The following is a 25,951-nucleotide window of genomic DNA, read 5'->3' on the forward strand; positions in this document are numbered from 1 at the left end:
CTTCTAAATGAAGTCCAACCTCCTTAGCAAGATACAATGGACCCTGCACAACCTGTCTGTCAGCCTCCCTCTCCAGCCTCAGCTGCTTCCACTGACACACAGGACCCTGCACAACCTGTCTGTCAGCCTCCCTCTCCAGCCTCAGCTGCTTCCACTGACACACACACAAACTTCTATTCCAGTGAACTGAAACTACTCAGAGGCCCAGAAAAGCCACCGGTTCCTATGCCCAAGTTCACTGGCACATCCTTGATCCAGTTTGAACCAGGTCTCACTCTTTCTCTCCTTTCTGATCGCCTCAGTTTTCATCATAAACGAACTTCTCTCAGGAAATCATCCTTTACCACCCAACTTATGTCTCCTCTCCGCCTTATTATCAATGTCTTTTTCTGTGAGTGCCTCTAATAAAGCAATTTGTACATTATTAGTTCATTACTTTATTTCCTTTACTAGACTGTAATCATCTCAAAAGTAAAGGCTTGCTCTTCATTTCTGTATCTTCCTGATAAGTAGCTGAATAAAAGAGTGAAGAAATTAATGAATAAATTATAAGACAGATCAAAGCTCTGTTATGTATCACTTGAAAACAAACAGTACTGAAAAGTTCCTTTGTGTTTGGCCTTGGAATACATATTTGGGCCAAAGTCCACTTACAGTTGAGTTTAACAGAAAAATAACAAATGCTTAACATCCCAAACTGAGGCCATCTTTTGAAAATCTACGGAATGACCAGCTGCCCATTTGCTAATGCTCATTGGATGTCACAGAAGAATGATCTCTACAATATTTTACATTTATAAGACTTCCCATCAGAGCTTGCTTGCCTTGTCATCTTACTCTGTCCTATGACTTGGGTTTCATCACATCTGCCTCCTCTAGTACCTTGCTTATTGAGCACTCTTTCTATTTCTTACCTTCGCTTTATTTATTATCATGGCCCTTCCATCAGCAAATATGCTCGTTGTTCTATACCTCTACATTCTTCTCCTGCTTATAATAGCAGAAACAACAACCAAACCCTACTAAGAATGAACAGATGAACCAACAAACCAACAAACTGTGAGGACCCCTCTTGGACTACAGGATACCATGTAAATCCTACACACGGTGAAAGAATCCTTCATTATTTAAGGCCAACATACCTTGTCATTTCCCCTCCCACATTGTTCCTCATTACGAACCTAACAGTAGAGTAGTCCCAAACTCTGTCTTATCTCAAGACCATGGAGAGCATTTGCCTTTGTGCTTACTGTTCCCTTTTCCTGAGATTCCTCTTCCACATGTTACATGACTAATCATCCAGATGTACAATTATTTACTAATCCTTTCTTGCTGTGTGTTACAAAATACCTTTATCTTAAACCATTGTTCACATTTGGGTAAATTCCTAGAACTGGAAATGGCGAATAAAGGAGTCCACTTGTTTTAAGGCTTGGTGGACTTTTTTGACCTAACTTTTGGAAAAGATGTGTCAATTTACATTTTTAAAAGCATTTCACAAGAGTGCCAATATCCATGTAACTTTTCACTGAGTATTAAGAATTTTAAATATCCTTGTTTGATTGATAGATGAGAAACTGTATTTACTTACAACACTGCATTTTTAGAAAATAAGATCAGCATTCAAAAATAATCTTAAAAGTGTCTCTTGTAGATAAAATCTTTTTATCCAAGGAGTGACATGATTGGAGGAAAAAAAGTTAGAGCCCTACCTCACATCACAGTCTATAAAAAGTTCCACATTTAGTTTTAAGTAAAATTTTAAAAATCATAAATACCCAGAATAAAATAGAAACTCTGATTTCTACACAGAACATGAATTTTATGGTTACAATCAATAGAAATCACAAAGATAATTAGTTTTCTAAAAACTACAAAATTTCATAGATTAAAAATATGAATGAAACATTAGGTAAAAATAAGGTAGAAAATAGAAGCAGCAAATATAACGTAAGTGATACTGTTATTTCTAAAATATAAAGTGGTTATTTTAATCAATAAGAATTTTTTAAAAAATTTTTTAATGCCCTGCACCAGGCTCCCTACCAGGAACTTAGGTGTTTGCAGTTAAAACATTTGAGTTTAGAACAAACATTCCCAGTGAGAGTGCAGGGCAGTAAAATAACGCCATTTGTTCTGTGTGAACACATAGAAAAGTAGGCGTATTTTTTCTCTCCCAGAAGAGTCTATTTTGCTATAAAAGAGTTAGCATTCATGGAAGGGCAAAGTGGATGATTTAAGGTTTGCTATAAATTACCCACCAGTGGAGAATCAAACATTGATTGAGCTGTAAAAATGCATTGTATCGGTCAAGGTGAGTCAATTCTTCCATCTTTTTCTTTTGTGAAACATCTCTTCCCTTCTCTTAGGAAGCTAGATCATCATAAAATAAAACATTTTTATCTCAATACTTTAGTTTCCTGAAGAAATGTATCTCTTCACTACAATTATTTCTAATTTTATACACTCAGATTTCATAGACACTTCTGTCTATTTGAGTAGTGTCCCTGAGTCTTCACATTTTATATTATCTAGTATGTCATTCAGTGTCAACTATACACATGTTTGATAAATTTCATAAATTTGGGGAAGGGCTGTACTCTTGTTTATAGAAGACAATGAGAATTGGCCTCTCTAGTCAGTTAGCATGGCTATTAGAAAATGTAACACTTAGCTTTCAACTGCAATATTTAACTCAAGCAAGATGTGCTTTAGTATCAATCGTCATTAGTTTGGATTTACAGTTCATGCATTTCTTTACTGTATTTCCTGATACTTAGAAAATTACTTTGAAATGATAGGCTTATTATGATGATAGGCTTAGAAAATTACTTTGAAATGATAGGCTTATTAATATCACTGGATGGTGAAAATAATGATGTTCAGAAAATAAGATATTTGTCCAATATTACATTTTCTGGCTTTAATTTTTATTTTATTTTTATTGAATTATGGTTGATGTACATTATATTACTTTCAGGTGTACAACACAGTGCTTCTAGTAACTGTCAGGAACTCAGCTGTTCTGATTCATGGTATCTCAGACATTTCACTATACTACTCATCGTATTTCTGTACTTCTGTATTTTCTTTTTAATTGTTAGGGTTTAAATGACCATAAATGTTTCCTTTCACCTATAGTAGTATATAAGTGATACATACTATCTTCTAAACTCTAAATTCTTCAAATTTTATAGCGTACCTTTAGGTAAGTAATTATACCTGAGGTAAATGTAGGGCTGAGATTTAATAGAGGCAATGCTTTCACTCTGTGGGTTCTCTGAGTAGGTAAACTTGTAACATTCTAGGAAGAGAGAAACAGAAGTAGCATAGAAAGGTACATAACTTCATCCAGTGTCACCTGCAAAGAACTCTGCCTGGACTCTTGGACTCTATTATCAAGTGGTGGTTTTCTTGTACAGCACTGATGCCTTCTCTCTCTCTTTCCAATATTTAGCGTAAGTTAGGACACCCAAATATAAAATACACAAATTAACATCAATAGTACAATGTCTCTAATGCTTACCAATTTTATTAACTTAATGATGATGCTCCTAGTGTTATCATTATTCATCTTCAGGTGACATTAAAGAGTCACTGAAGTTAAATTTGGCTCAGATACGGTACTATTCAGACCGTCCCATAAACTGCACGTAAAGTCTAAATGTAGTTTCAACTATCTTACAATATAGCTATAGTAAGGCTCACCATACTCTTTAGATGGTGTTAATTACTGCTCCACACCATGTAAAGGTGACTGAGTATCAGCGATTTAGCCCATTCATTCTGTAAGGTGTGTAGTTGTTCGGTGTGCTCTGGTCAGTGTATGACAGGCTGTCAGACAGTTCGTGGTACTAATACCTCGTCAGGTTCTGTAACATCTTTTAAAATGTATTGTGTGTGATACTTAACATACTTTACATCCTGGAATATTTCAAAGACTTCAGGTAAAATTCTGAGTTTGAACAGTGTCATTCAGTACTAGAAGCAAACCCTTTATTCTTAAAAGTTTTGTAAATTATTCTGCATAATTGGAAATAGATCTGGCCAAAGACAAATATTTTAAATTTACCATTTGTCTTCAGAGATACCTTGTTTCAGTGATCATTCCGGACCCCACAAAGCCCCAGGCCTCCTTTAGGAGGAATACTGGGACACTCCTGTCTCTAACTGTGCTCCACTCATGACTGGCCCATGGCTGGCACTCATAAAGGCTTCTCCTATGAACAAACTGATACAGTAAGTTAGCACCTTTGAGAAAATAATCTGATGTTTACCTTTTAACATGTTATTTTCATTTAAAATGACTGTAAGAATAATACCACACAAATGTGTTTCAAGATTAGAATTGTAGATAATGTGGTGCCTGAATGTGAGAAGGGTTTTAGGGAATTATTCGCAGAGGCCTCTAAACTGACTGGTCTAAAAGTACTGGTACAGGGAGTGTTTCACAATTTTAAAATCATATATATATATATATATATATATATATATATATATATATATATATATATATATATCTGCTTTTTTCTGTCTAACATGATTATAATTGATGTTAAAACTGTAACATTAGTCAATTAAATATTTGGAATGTCTTTTTATTAATTAATGCAATAAAGCTCTCATCAGACCTAGAACCACACTCACTTAAAAACAGCACAGATGCAGATGTTGTCTGAAGAAAAGAAGAGTTTATCCCAGAGAGGAAAAAGAGGATAGTATTGGAGATAAAGTAAACGTCAAGCAGAACATTCTTTTTTATAGATACTGGTCTGTGCCTACTCTCTGGATGCAGGAGCACATAAAGGGAAGCCACTGTTTCCTCCAGTTTCAAAACAGCACATCCAGAGAATTCAAAACACCTACCAATATCTGAAGAAGTAGGTATAATAAATAATCTTACAATAATATTTCCTCTCCTGCCATTTGTATCAACATGGATGGACCTTGAAGCCTTATGCTAAGAGAAAAAAGTCAGACAGAGAAAGATAAATGTGATACAATAACATTTATTTGTGGAATCTAAAGTAGCCAAATATATAGAAACAGAGAGGAGAATGGTGATTACCAGGGTCGGGGGCGGTGGGGGAAATGGAGAGATTCTGGTCAAAGGGTACAAACTTTCAGTTAGAAGATGAGTAAGTTCTGGGGATCTGATGTACAGCACGGTGATTATAATTAACAATGCTGTATAAAATACCTGAAGGTTGCTGAGAGAGTAGATCTGAAATGTTCTCATCACAAAAAAGAAATGATGACTATGTGACATGATGGATGTGTTAGCTAACACTATGGAGGTGATCATACTGCATATATATGTGTATCAAATCAACACATTGTACACCTGAAACGTATACGATGTTCTATGTCCATTATATCTCAGTAAAGGCAGGAAAATAAAAAATTTCCTTTTAGGCCCCCATTTTCTTTTCTTCTCAAGAAGATGAGAGAAGGTTTATAACTGACACATCAATGCTAGGCTAAATTAAATTTTTGCATATCTGGAGCCATATGACACGATCTTTAATACAAGATAAAGAACTCACAAGAACTTTATCATCCTGTATGAATTTTCCCTTTCAGAGAGAATTGTAGGTCTACAGAAGATCTTTTCAATCTCGGTGAGTGACCGACTGCCTGTGTTTCTCTACCTTGGCCTCCTTCCTTGCAACGTGGCGCTCCCTAATTGAGGAACTACAGATTGGGTGTCTTGAGGGTTGCACATAGAAAAAATACTGATCAAATGTATATAACATTATTATTTGAGTTGGGATTTTTAGGCATTTTTAAGAAATAAAATTATTTCCCTTTGTTCATTTTCTGTTATTTACATACATATGAGACCTATATTTTACAAATTAATTCAGTATTTAGTCAGTAATTACAGAATCAAAGTTAAGCTTTACTTGATTTTCTTACCCTCATTTTTTGTCCTTTAAGCATCATGGAATGATATTGATCAGGGCTCCTATTTTGTGTAAGAGCCCACGGAACCCAGCATTTAGTTGATTACTTTATGACATAAACAGCCACTGAGGGAGTATCTCTTCTAGGAGAGGTAACACGTGACAATGTGTGTGTGTGTGTGCCTGTATTTGTGTATAGCTACCATTACATGTGCAACATAAAACATGGGTGCTTTTCACAGGCTTATTTAAAAATATTGTGGGATATTAAAAATAACATTCTCCAAAACTACATTTCACGGGATAATAATGCCATGAATCTGTGGGTTGCCCTGCTCCTCAACAGGACAACGGTTTGGAGGAAGAGATTCCTGTTTGCATGTAATAATGCATTTTGTATGTCATTAAACCAAGAAGACAGCATTTTATTTCTTTAAAGCACTTTCAGAAAAAATTATGGTGAAATTTAAACTCTAACTAGTGCTAAATGAAGCTTGTATCTAAAAATAATGCTTTGCTTTATAAAGTTAGAGGCCAACCAAACACAATACCTGGGTGAATCTGATCCTTGGGAGGTCACTAAACTAACAGCGCCCTCTGCAAGCAGATCAGGCACAGATCCTCTCACAACAAACTTACTAATCTAACAGGAAAATGGGAAAACAGGCAAACAAACCGGGAACAACAGGCTACACATGCAAATGCAAACGACCAACTCAAACGAGCTGTTGCTATACAGACACACATACACACAACAGAGCTCTGCAAAGGAGAGAAGTATGAAAGACTTTAAAGATCGTTACTAAAATTTATAACAATTTTAACCAGTTTGATACAGAAGGGAAGCTTTGAAGGAGCGGGGCTTTGAGTTCTAGAGTAGAAGAGACACACGTCCAACAAAAGGCCACATATACTTGGGGAAGGAAAAGATACTTGGTGCACACATGATGAGCCAGATGCCATGAGAAAGATGAGTTGCAGAAAGGATGGAGTTCTGGTATAATATGTCACTGAAGTTCCTTGCATCCATAAGACTCAAAGGAATGAGTGCCCCAACTAGATATTATTACAAAACAAATAAACAAAAAACAAAGAAAGAGAGAAAGGGAGAAAGGGAGAAAGAGAGAGAGAGAGAAAGAAAAGAAAGAAAGAAAGAAAGAAAGAAAGAAAGAAAGAAAGAAAGAAAGAAAGAAAGAAAGAAAGAAAGAAAGAAAGAAAGAAAGAAAGAAAGAAAGAAGAAAAGAAAAGAAAAGAAAAGAAAAGAAAAGAAAAGAAAAGAAAAGAAAAGAAAAAGAAAGGAAAGGAAAGGAAAGGAAAGGAAAGGAAAGGAAAGGAAAGGAAAGGAAAGGAAAGGAAAGGAAAGGAAAGGAAAGGAAAGGAAAGGAAAGGAAAGGAAAGAAAAGAAAGAAAAAATGATTTTCTGCAGGGAGTATTAGCTTCTAATAATAGGTGGATCCTTGCCCAAATTTTTCTTGGAAAATCAGAAACCCAACTTGGGCTATACTTCCCTATTACATACTTTAATCCAGAACATTCCAACTTCTATTTTTGGAAACCAGTAAAACTAGGCAGAAAACAAAAATAATTATGACGATGATTTTCATGTCTTCATAAGATGCTTATCCTAATTTTTCTATACCTCTTGATAAGACCATAAAACAACTACAGATTCACAGGATTGATCACTATTGTGTTCTTGTTAAATATGTTGTAAAAATAACCATAGCTTAGAAAAATATAAATAACTCTTGAAGTTCTATTCCTAAAAACACTCGACTTACAAATGATCACCAGTGAGTGACTTGCAATAAGTAGATAAATAAGTTCTGGAGTGCTAATGCACAGCACAGTGATTACAGTCATCCTGTATTATCAACCTCAAACTTGCTAAAATACTAGATCTTAATTGCTGTCACCACAGAAAAAGAAGAGATAATTATGTGACCTGACTGAGGTGTGAGCTAACATTACAATCTTCATTTCAGAGTTAGAGGTGGGTCTGGATCTGATGGGTTACGTAGATCCCCAAAGCTTAGAAGGATGTAGGAACAAGGAGTCAGTCAGATTTGGATCCCAGATTCCTCCAGGATCAATTAACTTTAAAAATTCTCTTCTTTACATTATAACAATTTCTACTATGCTCTAAGATATTTTCTGCTTTATCTTACTTGCCCTCTGATTTTAGTCTCTTCAGAAATTCTAGAAGCCTCACTTTTTCCTCACAACCACACTTCACACAGACTTCAATGTTTGAAGCTCATTATTTTCACTTCCACTGTCATTCCCTCATCAAATGTTTTTGCCTCCTCTTTGGACGTAATTTTCTTTGTATATCTACATGTTGACAGGGTCTTTCTCTCAGTTCAATCGATTTAAAAGTTTACATTTTTGAAGACTCAGCTGATGTCAAATCAGTCTCTAACCCTGCCTCCAATGGAAAAAACTTACACTAGTTAGGTAAAATGTTCATGAATTATACTCATTGTTATAAATCATAGTCCCTGAGGGTGTTCTCTATTATGATTTTGCACGGCTATTATCAATTTATAAAAGATTGTTGACTATGATTAATACTTACGTAATTATACTTATTTTAAGGCTATGTTTCAAAAAGATTTTTCAAGGTCTGTATAGGCTGGATTCCAGCATAGCTTCAAGACTTCACGTTATTTGTCAACATGGCAAATCAGCATACTTTCCTACCTATCTTTATATTGCAGTATTTCATATTTCATCATACATGTTTCATTTATTCAGCAAATTTTTCTAAAGGACTAAAACAAGCCAAAAATTCTATTCAGGTATATGAATTGAGAATTAAAAAGTGCTAAGTAATATCTTGTGTTGTCATCACAATCCTATGTCTACTGTTGTGTTTCAATTAATCAAAAGTGAATCAAACACATGGCTCACCGAATACATGCTGACCATCAATGAAAAACAAACAGAATTATCTAATTATGTGAGAAAACTCAAAAACTAAAATATACTAACATACACAAATACCATGTATGAAGACTAATGAAGACAATTTGGCCCAAGATATCAAATATAAACTTAAATTACTTTCTTAGGATCTGCTAAATAATTGTCATTAAAAAAAAGTAAAATTAATTCGTATCTGTTACATCACTGCATAGTAATATTCATAATTTTATGAATAAATTAATATAATCTACGAATATAAAGAAGATTATGAACATAATTAAGTGAATTAATTCATTCACTAATAGAAATAATTAATTGTTGTTGTTAGTGAATGAAATAGCTTTTCTGTGTGAGTATTAAATTTAATAAAACTGTCAAGTGGCCAAAAAAGAAAAAAAAACCTGGTATGAATCTTATTGCTATAAGATCAACTTTTCCTTCAATGATACAATAATTTTAATTTTACATCCCAGGGTAAATGTAAATTTGGATACTTTACAGATTAAGATATTATAGATAAGTATTTGTCTGAGCTTTCATTAACTGATTACTCATATTAGATTTAAACATTTCTGCCAGTTTTCTACTCCTAAAACATCTCTGAAGAAATTCCAATCTTTAGGAACAGAAGAAAGCTCACCTTATTATAAAATTGTGACTGTCGATCTCTTTTCCACATTCACTATCTAGCAGAATGCCAGAATTTCCAACAACTGCACAGGTCTTAAATCTGCGATTTTTCATTGGTGAAACTTCGGGTAGGAGGCTATGCAGATCCCGAGAAATATTCAGTGTCCGGCGCCTGTCCAGCACATAGTGTATGACATCGCCAGGCTTAAAACTGCTCTTGACCACTGAGACATCTCGTTCTGCATCTAGGAAACGAAGAATGTTCTTCCTATATTTGAAATACAGGCAAAGTTTTTCGTTAATGACAACATATCCAAGGACTGGTATTACCATTTACAAAGTAACCTAGGATAAAATGTAAATTGGTAAATCACTGCTCTTTAATTTTCAGGTGGTAATTAAACCAACCAATTAAGTAGATTCTGTAAGAAGTAAAATATTTTAAAAAATCATTTGTACATAGTTTTTCAATGATTTTGTAAACAGATACGTAGTATACACATCTATTTGTGGAGTGAAAAAATCCCCCTCATTTATCAAAATATAAGGAAAAATTAGTTTATTAGGTAAAATACAAGTGCCATGACTTGACTTTGCTTAACTAGATAGTATTCTGCTAGTGTTAATTCATTATCTATAGTTATCTATTTTTGTTTCATGTTGTCCAATTAAGTTGAATACAAAAAACTCAAAACTGTTTGGAATTATACCTTAGTTAACTCTATTAAAAGAACTGACTTTCCCAACAAGCTTACTAACATTTATCCAAATCATGGGTATATTACAATTATTTGAAGAAAAGTTAAAAGTATATCACTGTATGTATATGAAAGTTTTTCTTCCAAGCTCAAGAATCCAGAAAGTAAGATGGTATATTAGAAGAAAAGACAGACAGATAGAACACTGGACCATGTCTGGCAGAGATAGCTGATGGTTCTTTCTTCCCTTTTCTTTCCATATTTGAATCCTCTCTGTTTTATTTGGGCACAGAGATGCTCAGCTAGAACATTTCCAAGTTTCCAAATCCAGGTGCAGCTGGGTTTGTTTACGTGAGTTAGTTTTCTTAAACAGGATATGAGTGGGTCACGTGCATCCCTATATGAGAAAGAAAGAAACTTTCAGCCTGTCTGACCCACTGTATTTCAAAGTCTCCTTTTTTATGGAAGTCTAGCTCATCTCATAACTAATAAGGAAACTAACAATAGATGTGAGAGGCTACATAAACATATATGCACATGCTAAGTTAGATGAAAAATGATAAAATAGAGCTGGCTGGAAAGCTGGTGATCCCTAGCATGATATTGGATAGCACCTGATATAAACGTTGTCCACAGTAATTTGGGAGTCATGTCCTGTATCTAATAAGCCTGTTGCTCTTGGAGAATTGGCTAAAAGGAGCTTGAGTGTTGTTTTATGTTGGTTGCCCCTTTTGGCAAGGCACTAAAAGAGGCGAAGCCAGGCATGAAATAGCTGAGTCGGAAGCTCAGAAGAAGGAGACTGTCTGCAACAGTCAATAATCTAAACTGTGCGAGAATCCAGTAACTGGGACCTCCTAAATGTTTCCAATAACCCAATTAGCAAGAGATAGACTACAAATCAGAGCCATCCCAGCAGCAAGAGGGATACTGCCTTCTCCCCTGAGTCTACAGATTTAAATGACTTAAAAGTCGCTGCCAGTACACTGAGGAAAAGGAGGGAGAGGACTGAATAATTAGAGGAGAGTCAGAAGGCTAAAGAACTGTGTTCAGAAGGAATCTCTGGAGTTACTTATACCAGGAACTAATGACATGGAAATAGCCCAGGAGTCTAGAAAAGTTTTGAGGGAATTTTGGGAATTCTATTGACAAAGAAAACTGTGACCCTGGTCTGCAAAAGTCTGGGATTGCTTGATCCTCAAGCTACCAAACATACACCAGCTAGAAGCAGTCTGAGAAAGCACTCTCTGGGTTGGAAACTGGTTATTATTTACTGAAGTGCTCTTATTGCAAGCTTGTATTTTCAGAGTGCTAAAAACAATGTCATTACTATAACATTCAACATGACAGACATATTTTTCCTCTAATGCTATTATTGTTTAAGTTTCATCACTTTTGTAAACTTTGTTACTGAGCAGAAAATATGATCTCTTCCTATTACTCCATCAAAAGGGCAATTCCCCAAATCATACTTATAAGCCAGGATGACTAGCAAGAAGCGATGTAAAATCACTAACTCGTATCTTTCCTTTTGTTTTCTTTATTTTGGTTTGCTTTAAATAGGTCCCAGTTTAACTTGCGGTCTAATTAGAAAACCGGGTGATTAAAAACATTATTTGGCCGGATATTATATATAAGAAATATGTCCATCAGCTCACTGAAAAGGAGAGTATTTTTTGAGAAAATTTTCTCAAATATTTGGAATATGAGGTTCACAAGGAGTGGAATTTGTATGGGAAAATCTATATACATGCCCTACAAATAAAGTCTTAAAATTAATAGAAATTGTCAGACACTGTAACAGTCATCTTAACGAAGTGCAGATTATGTAAGAAGAGAATTGCTGGTGAAATCAGCAACCAAAGAACACACGAGTTGCAGAAAATTAAGAGGTCTTTTATTATGTTAAGCACATATGATTCTTCATAAAAGTTAACAACCAGCATCAAGAGCAGCAATCAACTTTTGTACGTATTTATTAAGTGCTACTTATTTGGTGAAAAAACTTAGTAATGACTGACACTGTATTTCAACATTTTTTTTTCATTTCCTGTGAAAATGACAAGCCTGAATCTAAAATAAAGACTGCACGGATGTGGTCAAATTACCAAGCTAGATGGTGTTATTTTCCTTCAAACATAATTTAAAGGGTTGCTGTGCAGGCATCTGAAGATGTAACTCACAAGTAGTGGCATGTTTGCAAGCGTGAAGAGAAGAGAGGTCCAGATTTGTAAGAAGACTCTTTAGCTTAGAAATCCAAAAGGGAAAATCCAGTTACTCATTAAAAAAAAAAAAAAAAAAAGGTAACACTTAAAAGCTTGTCAACTGAGAGCAAGAGGGACTTTCCAATAATAGCACCTTTGCTGTATTATAGAAAGCTAGTAGCAAAAATATTTTCAAACGTTAAGTCCTCTAAATCCCTGACTATAATAGAACACCTTTAATTTATTCATTCTCAGGGAAAATTGATATAAAAAGTGAGCTCACGAAGAAAATAATGTTCAATCAGATAAATAAGTATCAAGTACACATATTATTGTATGTATTATTCCAATGCTGTCCTACAGGCTCAACAGTAGTTTATTTTTTAAATGGAAGCAGTAAAAATAGTATAAATACTTTCTGAGAATACAAAACACTAATTCATATAGACTAATCAAAATATAAGAAGGTAAAACTCAGAAAAATTGTTAGTGTAGAATTTGCTTTTTTTTTTAACTGAAAGAAAGAGGGGAAAGGAAACCTTGAATGTCTCTAGTTGACTCTCTTTCTTACACTGAACCAAACTTTTAGTTTCTATTTTAGGGCTTCAATCGATGCATGGAAAATTATCTGAGCTAAGATTCCTAGTGTAAGAAGCAAAAAAGACTGAAAATAATTATTTTGAATGAATAATATTGTGACTTCAATGTTTAATATTTTTTTTGGAAACAGTAAAGTTATGTTTTTCTCTCCCTTGCAGGCTGTAGGCATCTTTTAGATTATAGATGGAATGGACTATTAAAGTGCTATGGATTTGCTAAGTCTAGTTGTTGTTCAGACTGTAAATGTATTTTTAAAAAAGAAAGAAAGAAGAAAATTAATGCTTAAATATAATTAACTAAATGTCATTGGGAGAATGAAAACCTATTGTATTTATGCTGAACTGAAGTAACACTTTAAAGTATCACCAAGAACACATATGCTTTGCTCAGAAGGAAATTGACAGGAATGAAAAGAGCAGGTTAAAACTACTCCAGAATGAGAGAGAGAGAAAACTCCAACTTCTGGGCTCTACAGAAAAATGAATCAACAAAAGCTAACGTTTAATATGTAGGCTGTACCAGCTAAGTTTTCTGTGTGTGACTCAAAAGAGCAACAACAGAAAAGTTCTTTACAGGCCTGTACCTGTCACTCTGTAAGCATCATGTAACCTTTGAAGCCCTATTAGAAACAGAAACACCTGAGCTTAGCAACTCTTTAAGGGTAAAGATAACTGAATATATGCTGCACTTTTGGTAAGACTGAAAAACTTAATCATAAAGATTATTTTTTGTTAGGCAATGTTGGCTCAAACTGAAAGGGTGGTGTAGACTGTTAAACTGACAGGAATAGATTCTATACAGAAACTTTTCAACTGAATTTTCAAGCAGAACTTCCCTTTAAACATCACCCATCGCTTGAAATAGCAGCTGAAGAGTCCCGAGGAATTAATTTGCTAAACATTGTTTTCACTTGTGAAATGTTAAATATAGCTAACCTATCACCAGGTGCCACTATTTCTTCTCTGTAGGTTTCTTGTCAACAACAGGCACACGTGCTGTGACAACTAAAATTTAATCTAAATGACACTGTTGACTCTGTCAGTAAGTATTGTGAGGCAAATCTTACAGCTGGACTGCTTCACAAGTTGAGAAACAAATTAGGTAATGATACACATACTAGGAATCTGTTTTTGCAAACTTTTGACTCCAGACAAAAATCCCTGAATCAACTCAATTGTTACTGATACAGTTTACTAAAATTAAAAAAAAAAATTAAGAAACGCCAAGAGTTTCATTATGACTACAAAAAAGCAGAAAGAACATAGTTTTTGTCTCAAAAGAGTATTTCTGCAAGGCAACGTGCCTCAAAACTCTGAAAAAAAAATAACCTGTAGCTTGTTAGGAATTCTGAGATTAGTTAGGATCCTAGCTGTTATAGGAAAGATATTCTTGCTAGTATCAAAAGAAAAAGATCCTGAACACAATCAAATGAAAAGGCAAAATTGCGTCAAAAAGCTTGAAGTATAGCACTTTTCTGATTTAATTTACATCTCAGGGGGCCATTTCGTATTTGGCCCAGCATTTGGTAATACTAAGTGAATACTATCTTATACTTGATCATTTTAGAGCAGAAAACACAACCACTGTGTACTTCATAAAGATGCATTTTAATAGTATGTATTATTAGTATTGTAGTTTTCCAAAAAAATTGTCTCATGTAAGAGCTCTGGTTCTGCAGTCAAACAGGCCTGGCTTTGCAGCCCGACTCTGGGACCAACCAGTTGTGTGGCCCAAGATGTGCTCTACTGGTCACTTACTGAACAAAGTGAGTGGAAGAAATGTGCGCTGATCTGTTTCTAAAGTAAATCAATGCACACCACAGCAAATTCTTTTTGACGGGTAAAGTACATATAAATTTGCAATTATGTTTAGTCAGCCTGCAAATGCTGTCCGTTCAAGAACTTTCATACATGATGACTGAATTGAGAATATTTTTGCTGACTAATTAATTACGATGTGCTTAATCTGTCCTGATGAGTAGCTGAGCTCATACATTTCTATATATCCATATCTAGTATTGAAATCTTTAGACTTCTATTCAACATATGAAAAATGAGAAAAAAGAGAAACAACCCAAAGATGGAAAAAAAAAAAATCAAGTCACAAGTGTTGGACACAACCAAATAATCTCTCAGTACAATGTTCACAGATACTCACAACATCTGATGTATCATAAATGTGTCATGTCTCAGCTTACAAGAATAAAGAACAAACTACTACCAATAAAACCAAGCCTTTAACCAAATTAATTAGTTTAATTGCGACATTAGCTGTGGAATGCATAAATTTCCCTAAATCTTGATGAATTTTCAGAGTACAATGAACTAATACACGGAACCATCTCTCAGACAACTCCCAGAGATACAGCTGTTTAATGAATATATATGAATCAATACTTGATGTGCTTGTGAAGGCAGCAGAGTGCATATCGGCTGAAAGAATTAGTAATAACAAAGAAAATCATGTCTACAAGTGTAGGGAAAAACAATTTATCTTCAGGGACTGTTCCACATTTTAATGCAAATAGATAAATTTATTAAGAATGTGCACAAGAGCATTATAAGTTTAATGAGATTTTTAAAAGTGAGAAAGATTTGTAAGCATAGTTCAATCATGTAAGATCAAAAACGATTAGTTGTAATGTCTTAATCCAAAACTTCAAAGTAGAATTTTGAAAACATTTGTAAAATATGCCCATATCCACTCAAAGACACAAAGTAATATGGTTCTTCATAAATGTTATAGATGTGGGGAAGAAACAAAGGAAAATAACAATCCAAAATACCTTATGTTTCTAGCATGACTTAAAAAAAAGCTAAGCCAACAATCAGACATTTTTATGTTCTAAATTTAGTATTACAGGTGTCAAATTGATTGGTATTTACTAGTCACGACTGTTACAGGCAATTATAATTTTTATGAACTGTTTGTACATTGTACAATAATGGTTTAACAAATTATTATTTCCTTATATGGAAGTGGCAACTTTGCATGTGTTATTCAGTATTTGCTCACTGTTTTATTGTTTGCTTCTTTATCTGTGAAGGAGAACCATATGGAAAGAGCACTGTCATCTCATTCACATTGTTAGCTGTTATAATTGAAAATAAATCACCCTCAAAGATATAAATGCAACCCTCATTAATTTATAAAGTTGCAACAATGAATTGCTTGGGTCAAAAGGGATTTATGTTAAATACCCTTAGCTTGAAAGCATGCTCAGATACATTAATTAAACTATTATCTTTTACTTTTTAAATTTTTATTAGACTTTCTTTTATCTGATATATTATTTAGCACGGCTAGATAATATTAATTAAACAATTACAATTTCTTATTTTACTTTACCTTCTTCCATTAGCTTCCTTTACCCAACTTGTAGAGCCTTACCTATTTGACACCCTTCCTGCCAAATCATTCAAACTTGGAGGTTCTTTTTAGGCATTCTTATAGATCTAATATTTTCTTTTTAAATCATGTATATTTCTTTCTTTTCAACCTAATTCCAAGAAATATAAGTCCTTGCTCTTTTTAAACTCAACCACTGTATTTATGACTCCATCTAGTCTCACCTTCTGTAGCTTTGTCCTCATAATTATCTCATCTCTTACAATTTCTAAATTCAAATGTGGGTAAAGGAGTATGAGATAGTGGGGAAGATACTACGTAGGTATCATGAGAAAAGGGGGCCCCAGGTGTAAAACTGTCAAACTAGAGAGTTTATGATTAGTGTTGGCTTCAGCCAACAGGTTCTCAAGAGAAATAAAGGTCCAGAATTGTCACATTTTTCAATTTCTGAAGAGTATATGAACATCTGTACTTTTAAAAGTCATCTCCTAATTTTTAATACTGCTTTAAGTTGTTTTTTTTAATCCAGTTGAAATAAATATTGCTTGCTGACCATATTCTACCCAGAAGACACCAATTTATAAACTGTATCAGAGTTGCACTACATCAGACTCTAGTCATCATCTCCTTGTTCTGGTACTCTGCCTACAAATACACAGAGTTCTCTCTGAACTAAAAGCAACAGACATATACCAGTTGACACTGCCGTGATTTGATTCCTGTTGCCATTCCAGTCACTTTGAATGCTTAAAACAAAATAGCCTAACCATGCCTGCATTTCCCTGGCACTCATCTCTTTTTCATTCCCAGACATTCTTTGAAGTATATTTCAGTGAGTGCCTTTGCTGCAATGCATTCTATAAACTGCTATGCAAACTCTAAAGATGAGTGCAGCAGACTCTTTCTAGTAGTTATAGTTGCTTATAATCTATATTAGACGTAGATGTGATTCAAGAAGTGAGGAGGTAGAAATCCAAAGATCAGCAGCTTACCCTCTTAACCACTAACCTACCCTTACAAAATCTGTGTTACTATCCAATCATTGAGTAACTAGCATTTTGCCAATACTAGAAAAATGCAATGATTGTATTATGTAAAGAATGGTTGTTCTCTTGAACTTTTTTAAAGAGTTCTGATTTACTAAAATTCTCTGATTAAACATACCAAACAATGCAGCAATGTCACTGTAGAAAAAATGATCTGCCTGCTTCCTCCATAATTAGGAAGGTCTGGCCCTAACTTTCTTATTAGAGGATTATAATCAAAGAAAACAAGATATAATGGATATGTGTGGGCAATAAGTTTGATTTCAAGAGCTGTTTAAGCTTTTAAATGCCAGAATCCTACAAAAAAATAAAAAATAAACCAATACTCTAGAAAGCTTATTTGCTGATTTTTACCTACTTAGGACATAATTATTGAGAACTTTATTACAGGAGCTCACATAGAAATACCCATTCACAGAGAAAGTCAAATTGTTAGTAAAAGAGGAGTTGGATAGGCTCTATTTTTATCCAGTGTGAGAAAATACAAGATCAGTATGAAGATTTTAGAGAAGTTAAAGATAATTCTCAAAATATATGTCCATCCTGAGTAATAGAGTAAAGAATAGTATGTTAAATATTAGGATTCTGTTGAATATTTTATTCCATTAGTATAAAGACAGTATATTAAAAACTCACATATTCATCCTTAAATTTCTCACTGTATAATGATTTCAGTTTTATGGTTTCACATCCTTCAGTGAGCAACATTAAATAGAGCTGGTTCACTCTTATTAAAGTATTCATACTTAAACTATAAATCAAGCATTCAATCTAAGTTTGCCAAGCCCAACGTATTCTGGAACATGAAGTGAAATTTACTATGCCTTATTAAGGAAACTCACCTTATCTCCAGGACCAAAGAGGAATTGATTTTCCAACCTTCTACAGAATGCTGGAAGATTGAAGAGCCAGCCTTTCGAGTGATTTTATCAGAACTATTGACAAGTGATCGACTCAAACACAGTTCACCATCTCTGAAAAAAAAGCCAAAATGTCAGCTTTGTGAAAGTAAGTTGCATTTTGTTTAAGTAGCACAATACATAATTGATATAGAGTACAGGTGACAAATTATAGATGCAATTTTTTCTACAAGTTAGAAGAACAGTTGTATAAGCATGATGGAAGGCATTATAAAGATTAGGTGAATATGGCTTTATTAGGAAAATCATTTACACTTTTTATTTTTGAAATAAAAATACTTTCATCTAAAGAAAAGATCTTTGTGGTATTTAAAGAAAAAAAAAAAAAAAAACAACTCCCGTCAAAGTTCTGTTCCCCTTTAGTCCCTCCCTCCCTGCTGTGTTTAGACAATACAGACAGGATGTTTGGCCAGTTCTCCTGCATCCCAATATTGTAATTTTATTTTCACAGAAGACACAGAAACATAATGGAAAGAGCTTTTGTTCTGAAGTAAGGAGACCTTAGATTATCAGGTGATCTGGGCATGTCTGTAATTCTACCACTTGTTAGGCTGTATGTCCTTCGACAATATTCTCTTCCCAAGCTACTGTGGCCTTAGCCTATCTTTAAAATTGCGAAAATATTATCTAATATGCTTTGACTTCATGAGGATTGAGACTCTGTATGTGAAAGTAATTTATAAAGCACAAGTGAAGTGCTAATTTCTAAAACTGCATTGGTCTCAAAAGATCTCAACAATGAGACACTTCCTGATAGTTGGTGGTGAGGAGATATTGTAATGGAGAGAAAACCCATTCAGTAGCCATTATTACTGGTATCTTTTATTATATCAAAAAGTCAACTGTGCTACCCTCACCAATCAACAGTATAAGGCAAGTATACCATTCGGCATGCTCGTAGCAGGGTACTGGTGGTGGTGATGATGGTGACAAATACTTATGATTGCATTCATGCCATTAGGATCTTTATAGATAAACTTATTCATTGTTTCAATAGACTATTTCTTTATACTTTATAGCTGTAAACCCAGACTCAGAGAATTAAAAAGCCACCTATTTATGGTATAGCCCTATCAATATCTGCATGTACTTCTTTACATGCTACCTTTTAATTTTTTAGAATCTCAAAAACATAGTTAAAAAGTAACATGGCTATTTGTTCAGTCACAAAGTCTAAATCTGTGTTTATTATGTAGGCAGTGCTCCCTTACTATCAATGGAAACATTGCCTATGTAACAGCTGCTAGATGAATTCTGTAACTGGAGGCTTATAGTTTGGTATTTTGGTTTGCATTCTTTTTTAAACATGTAGTTTCAATGTGAAGCAACTCAAAACATCAAATGCAACTACTCCCTGTGAAATTTAGAACTCTATAAAAATTAATATTTTTAAATGTCCTACTGATGAAAATGATACACTTGCATGCCTATGCATGGCTAATAATAGCCATTGTATCGAGGTCATTTAGGATGCAAGGAAACATAGGGTGCAATTACTACTCAGTGGCTCAGAGTCAATTTTTATATTACATTTCTAATGATAAAACTACATCTGGATGAAAATTTGGATATAAACAGAGTTAACCATCACACTTTAGGAGATGTGCCTTCAAGAAGCATGGACACAAACTCTCATCATTTCTCGGTGTAGGGTCTTCCCAATCCTCACCTTGCTAATAACTGGCATATCAATACCATCTTTTTCTTAATCACAGACTGCTATAATAATTATTTTCACCACCAACAAGCTTTTATATGAGAAGAAAGCTGGCATTTTAAAATATCTGTGGAAGACTGCTTTACTGACAGGTAGATACATTGCTATAAGGTGGAATGACTTATAATGTGCAGACCCTTTTCAGAACTTCTAAGATTAAAAAAAAAAAGTGGTTTAAAAGTTTAAATCAGTTTTACATTAATGAAATGCTACCATATTACTCTGCTCTTTGAATTGTTTTCAAAGTCAAATTTCAGACTTCTATCACTGGAAAGAACTCTGAATGAAAATAGCTACAACTAGTCACACTTCTCCTTGAAGTCAATGGAATTCAGTCTGAGAAGGCCAGGCTTCCTACAATTTGAGGCTCTGGAGCAAATTTCTTTGTATAAAGTTAAATGAGTCCCAAGGGATTTCTCACTTGGGATCTTGTAGTATTTGGTCTTAGAAAAGGCTTTTCCTTCCTGTGAATGCAAGGCATGAAGGATGTTGCCACCCCCTACTAGTTTCTCATTGCAGATCACACACGACTGCTAAACAGCTGCACCGAAAACATTTCTTGCATACGGCTCTATACAGGAACACTCAAAACGTACTTCTAAAGGGATAATCACTCAACACCTCAAAAAAATAACACAACATAAAGCAATATATACTATAAAGTATTCTTGCTTACATGGAGCTAAGAGAAACCCACTTAGTTACTCATGCGATTCCAGTGACAGAAACTAATCGGTAATTATGAGTCTTTACAAATATTTTTCTCTTCGAAGTATGAATTGTCAGCATTACCACAATTTAATTCTGCAGTACACAACAAATATGATTAATTTTGTTTCATGAATGTGGTCCCCAAAAGCCCTACATTCAGCCCCACCGTAAACTCTTCTTGAATTGGCTTTGGAATGAATGGGTCCCCTTAGGTTAAATTTCCTTCTTAATATAAAAATTTAAATCATTTAAATGAAAAGAACTTGCATCAGAGTAAACCCGAACACTAACAGCAGGCCGTTTTGCGTTTTCATTACTTAAGTGTTAGAACAACTAAAAATAAAGATGAGATGTACTACCTTAACTTACTGTCTATGGCTTTTAGTAGAATTCCAAATGTAACATACGAAGTAACATGCAGGTTCTGGTTTCCGGAGTTACAAAAGTGTGTTCTACCCTGGAACAAACTGGAACTAACTTTGCTGACAATAATTAACACTCTAAGTATGAATGCTTATCTCCACTGTCAGTTCTACCGAAAGTTTCATAACTAATACTGGTGATCATTTAGTGAGATAACCAAAAGCACACAGTCAAATTATAAAGATTTCTAGATAATAGGAAAATTAAGTTAAAGTCTCATGGGCAACAAGGAAAAGAGTATGTGGCAAATTTTAAGGAATAATAATCAAAACAAATGTTTATATGGTATTAAAGTTAGTGTTACACTTTCATATATATTCTCTCATTAAATGAGCATACCCACATATTTTTACCTATAGGACCCTTAAGTTAACACATTTCAAATTATACCCAAAGAGCACACAGAGCTAGTAAAACTATAGGTCAATTGTAAGGCAAGTGCCATTTTTCCTATTAAGAAAAAAACATCAATCAAAAATAGACCATTTCAACCCCCCAATGCCCTTTGAGTTAAACTTTATTAACTAATCAACATAAGGCAATGAATACTTTTAAATATCTAACAGTTACTTGACTTATTCTCCAATAATTCCTTATAAAAAGCATGCTGCTAGAATTCCTATGGAGATACGGGAACATGCATGGTTGGTAGGAAAGTTGTGCTTCTGTTCTTTTTCCTTCCACGTGGAATGACTGCTCAGTATTTTTATATATATATATAGAACAAGAACACTTGTACTGACTCTAGTTGGGACCCCCAGTTAAAAGGGAGGGAGGTCGAATAAACATGGCAAAAATGGTAGCAGGGAAGCTAAATATGAATCTCGGAGGATGTTCTATGACACAAGGACTACGTAAGGCCCTTAAGTGAATCTACCGCCCACTCTCAAGGCACGCAGTGCCCCCCAAAGGTCAGAGACTAACGGTTACCTCACTGTTGATTACTGGCCCGGGTTTTGGGGCCAAACGGCCACTCTAGTTTACTCATCTCAAAAGAAGCCCCTCCACGTGGCTTGGAAAGAGAGTCAAAAATGCGAATGTTTGATGAGTCAACTCCTCCACCAGCTGCACTAGTCAGGAGTTGAAACGAAATCTTCAACTGGTAACACAAGCTTTTCCTCTGAACGATTCATCCGAGGGAGGAGGGAAAGGGCGCACAGGGGGCACTAGCGGTCCTCACGGTGCCCCCGGCGGCGCCCACTCCAGGGTCTCAGGGAAGAGCCGGCGGCGGCGGCGGCAGCGGCAGCGGGCGCTGCGGGGCGCGGGCACGCGCGACGCCGGCAGTCGGCTCTCCGCCTCGCCCCGCACGGCCGTAATTACGGGATTAATTAGGGAGGAGGAGCCCGGTTGGAGACTGAGCAGTAAAAGTTATTATTATTATTTTTAAGGGGGCCTGATTCCTGCAACAAAGTCTTCCCCCGTCTCCTCGCTCATTCTTCCACCCACGCTGCCAGCCCTCGGGGAGCAAGGGGAGGCTCCTGTGCGCACCTCTCCTGCTTCATTAACTCCTGCGGCCGCCCCGCGCAGTCTCAGAGGAGCTGGGAAAGGTCGGCTCAGCCGGAAAAGGGTGAGGGAGAAACCCCGCGGCTAGCCCGACCGCCACGTCCCTGCCTGCCTGCGCCAGCCTCCTCTTCGTCCACGCCCGGCCGCGTCCAGGAAAGGCCACAGGAGGAAGGTCGCCCGCGAAATGGGGGCATCCCAAGTCTGTTTCCCCCAGAGGGACTTGGGGTGCGCTTCTCCTTCCTGCCGGCGGTTTAGGGAGGCCGGGAGAAGGCGCCTTGGCAGCATGTGGCGCCTCCTCTCGCCTCACTCGTCCCGCCCACTCTCGCTCTCCAGGGGTTGCGAGCCAAGGGCCCGAACCTCAGAGTCCTGGCGAGGCTTGGCCGCTTTGTCTGGACTCAAGCTTATCTTCGGAGCCCACCAGACCGGAAGGGAACAAAGAGCTTCGACCCCCACGCCCCAGCCTCCGCCTTTCCCCCAGGCGCCGGTTCACCACCTTCCTAAAGACCCCTTTGTCTGCCTGGAAAGCACAGGTCTACAGAGGATGCCCACACCCACGCCCGGAGCCCTTCTTTTCTGACAATCGAGCTAGGCTGAATTTTCCACCCACCCACTCCGTGTGTTAACGGCCTCATAGAGTTCGGCATCGCCCCCCCCCCGAAAAAAATAGACCATTTACAGATTTGTTGATGCATAACAATCATCTAGCCCATCCCTTATATGCTTTTTCATTTTTCAGTCCTTTTAGATTGTACTTCTTTCTTAATTTGCTACAAAATAATAATTTATTCTGTAAGGATAAGCCGGAGTCTTGCTCACTTAAATTCTCTTTACTTAGGGGGGAGCAGGAATATTACGAAATGGAGTGCATGAAGTTTCTGTGCGTGTGTGTGTGTGTGTGTGTGTGTACGCGCACGCACATTTTAATGGTCCTGTGCGCCCCTCTCCTGCCCCAACACACACAATGGCAAAGGTTCTATCTTCGTTTTTATAAATGTCAGGGAAAATAAAAACCAGGCTGTTATCTCTGCTAGTTCTGAGTTTCCGATAGCAACAACGGACGCCTCCAGATGAGGGAGGATTTCCGAAACAGGACTTTGAACAGAGTTGACAACCAGGTTCACATCCTCAGAAAACGCTTCCAAGATATGTAAGCAACACAAAGTCGCAGCCACCTCCTGGGTAAACTTCAAAGACACAGAGGCCAGGGGGAGGGAGGAAGGAAGTGTGATATTTAGAGAACTTACTGGGTGGAGGAAGATTCTGAACTCATCTAGACAAACTAAAGAAAGCAGAAATATAGTCTGTGTGAAGCTACAGTACCCGGTTTCCAAAACTGTAACCATGACGCCCATGCATTTTACCCACGGAGAGCAAGTAAGTATCGTTGGTTGTCCTGGAGTTTCTAATTAAAATTATGATACACAGACCCTATCCAATGCCAAAGAATTGTAAAGAAACAGAGGAGACACATTTCCTGCTTTCTGGGCTTTAACTTCAGCCTTTCAGGAAGCCAGCTTTCTCTAGAATCTCCGGATAGCGATAGGGCAGAGAAAGAAGGGAGGACAACCAGATGGTGAATAAAGACATCTCGGATGAGTTCTGCCCTGTCATTAAAAGGACAAGGGCACCCGTTCTTTGTTGACACTTCTGCGGTGACTTCTCCTTGGCGTGCGAGCCCTGGCGCCAACACAACTGTCACTATCACCGCACAGAGCAAGTTGAACTCGTACCGGGAGCACGCCGTACAGAAGCACACACACCTCAACAACAGCCTTTGTTATTTAATTCCTGGGACGGAACACACACACACAAGCTGACACGAACACACATAGTATCCCAGCCCTCACTCTATAGTCTATATTCACATTTCATTTACTGCTAGACTTTTTGTCATTTCCTAAAATGAAGCTTTGCATTTACCCGATGAGTTGCGTCTCCTGGTGCTCCTCAGTTCTTGCTATTTCTTTTGTCTTATAAAAGATCAGGAGCAGACTTATCGTGCAGATGGTCCACCTCTTCCTAATGGAGCGCATCTTGGGTGCCCGGGAAAGTCCTGGTTGCTCCAGCTCCCTCACCTTCTCTTCATGTGAAGGCTCCGTTTTGGGGAGATGTAGTCGCGGGGACGTGGGGGGTAATCTGTAAAACGCGAGGAGAGCGTCGGGCTGGGATTTCAGCAGCAGGTCTCGAGGGTCCTCTGCGGCCGAGCTCCCGCTGGTCTTTCAACGCTGCCCAAGCGCTCTCCCTCGCGGTTCCCGCCAGCCCTGCCCTAGTCGCTCCGCGCTGCCTCCCTGGGGCTCAGGTTTCTTTTCAGAAGAGACACCTTGTGCACTGGAGGTGGCGGCCGCTTCTGCAGCTGGGTTCGGGGGCGTCACTGGCCCTTCCCTTTTCCTAGCAGGGAAATGATGAGCAAAACCAGCCAATCACGGGACTGAGGGGGCGGAGGCTGCTGTTGCCTTGCGTTGCTGGAGAGTAACGTCGCCGGCGCTGCCCGCACAGTGCCGGGAGAGGAAGCTCACAAAATCACAGTCATGTATACACACACACACACTCACGCACACGCACACACTCACGCACGCACCAGTACTCGCACATCGTGTGAAGAGCGCAGCGCACTAGGATTAAGTCTGGTCGCCCTCCCGGGACACCAAAGCGTTACCTCCGTGTACAAGGAAGCACCGAGATAGTCTGTCCGCATCAGCGTGGAAGGGACACTTAAGCTGGGGACAGATCAGAGATATGTCCTGCTCGGATAAAGCTGGGGGTGGGCAGCAAGAGGGGTAGGTTCTTCCAAGTTTCTTTGCTAAATATACACACACGCGCACACAAACGCACGCCTTCCTAGCAGAGTGCATGGGGGAGGGAGGAGGAAGGAGTCGGAGGACGTTTTATATTCCGTGCACAGCTCAATCTGGAAAGTACAGATACACACATGAGCGGATCAGCAGATCGTCCACTCAGGGAGGGTCGTAGATGACCATCCCAATTCAGAATCTTGCAGGAAGCAAGTGATGACAGAGGTGTCACTAGGAACTTTATGGATATTTATCTGACTCTTATTCATTGCTATTTGGAAACTCCTCACGCAGCAGTCAAGGAAAACCCAATCCCACTTAAACTTCGCTGTGGAGAAACAGGATTATGAGAAAAGCAGAAACTGCTGTTTAAACGAAGGAAGGAAGAAGAAAGGAAGACGGAAGAGCAAGTTCTCTGAAAGTCTCAATAATGTGTATTTAGCCTAATTTTCACCCTCTCCTCCCCTCTACTGTCTTTTGTTTGTTTTGTTTGTCACTTCTACTGTATTGTGTGGCAGGGGCACTCTT

The 25,951-nt window shown here is 37.1% G+C and overlaps 1 protein-coding gene across 2 annotated transcripts in view; it reads right to left on the reverse strand.

Moving 5' to 3' along the window:
• The window catches only part of ST8SIA4 (ST8 alpha-N-acetyl-neuraminide alpha-2,8-sialyltransferase 4), an 87,895-nt gene extending 62,888 nt beyond the window's left edge, over positions 1-25,007 (reverse strand). Inside the window, exons 1-3 of one of the 2 annotated variants that reach the window (XM_010956309.3) lie at positions 24,552-25,007; positions 18,200-18,331; positions 9,475-9,732 (exon numbers count right to left, since the gene is read on the reverse strand). In XM_010956309.3, the coding sequence (XP_010954611.1) occupies positions 9,475-9,732; positions 18,200-18,331; positions 24,552-24,664 (503 nt within the window). In that variant the 5' untranslated portion in view covers positions 24,665-25,007. Of the gene's footprint in view, positions 1-9,474; positions 9,733-18,199; positions 18,332-22,616; positions 22,959-24,551 lie in introns of those variants that run through there. The other variant, XM_045517653.2, reaches the window with a different exon arrangement.
• Positions 25,008-25,951: the final 944 nt, after the last annotated feature.

Source organism: Camelus bactrianus, chromosome 3 (genome assembly GCF_048773025.1).
Source record: "Camelus bactrianus isolate YW-2024 breed Bactrian camel chromosome 3, ASM4877302v1, whole genome shotgun sequence".
In the NCBI taxonomy this organism is placed as follows: domain Eukaryota; kingdom Metazoa; phylum Chordata; class Mammalia; order Artiodactyla; family Camelidae; genus Camelus; species Camelus bactrianus.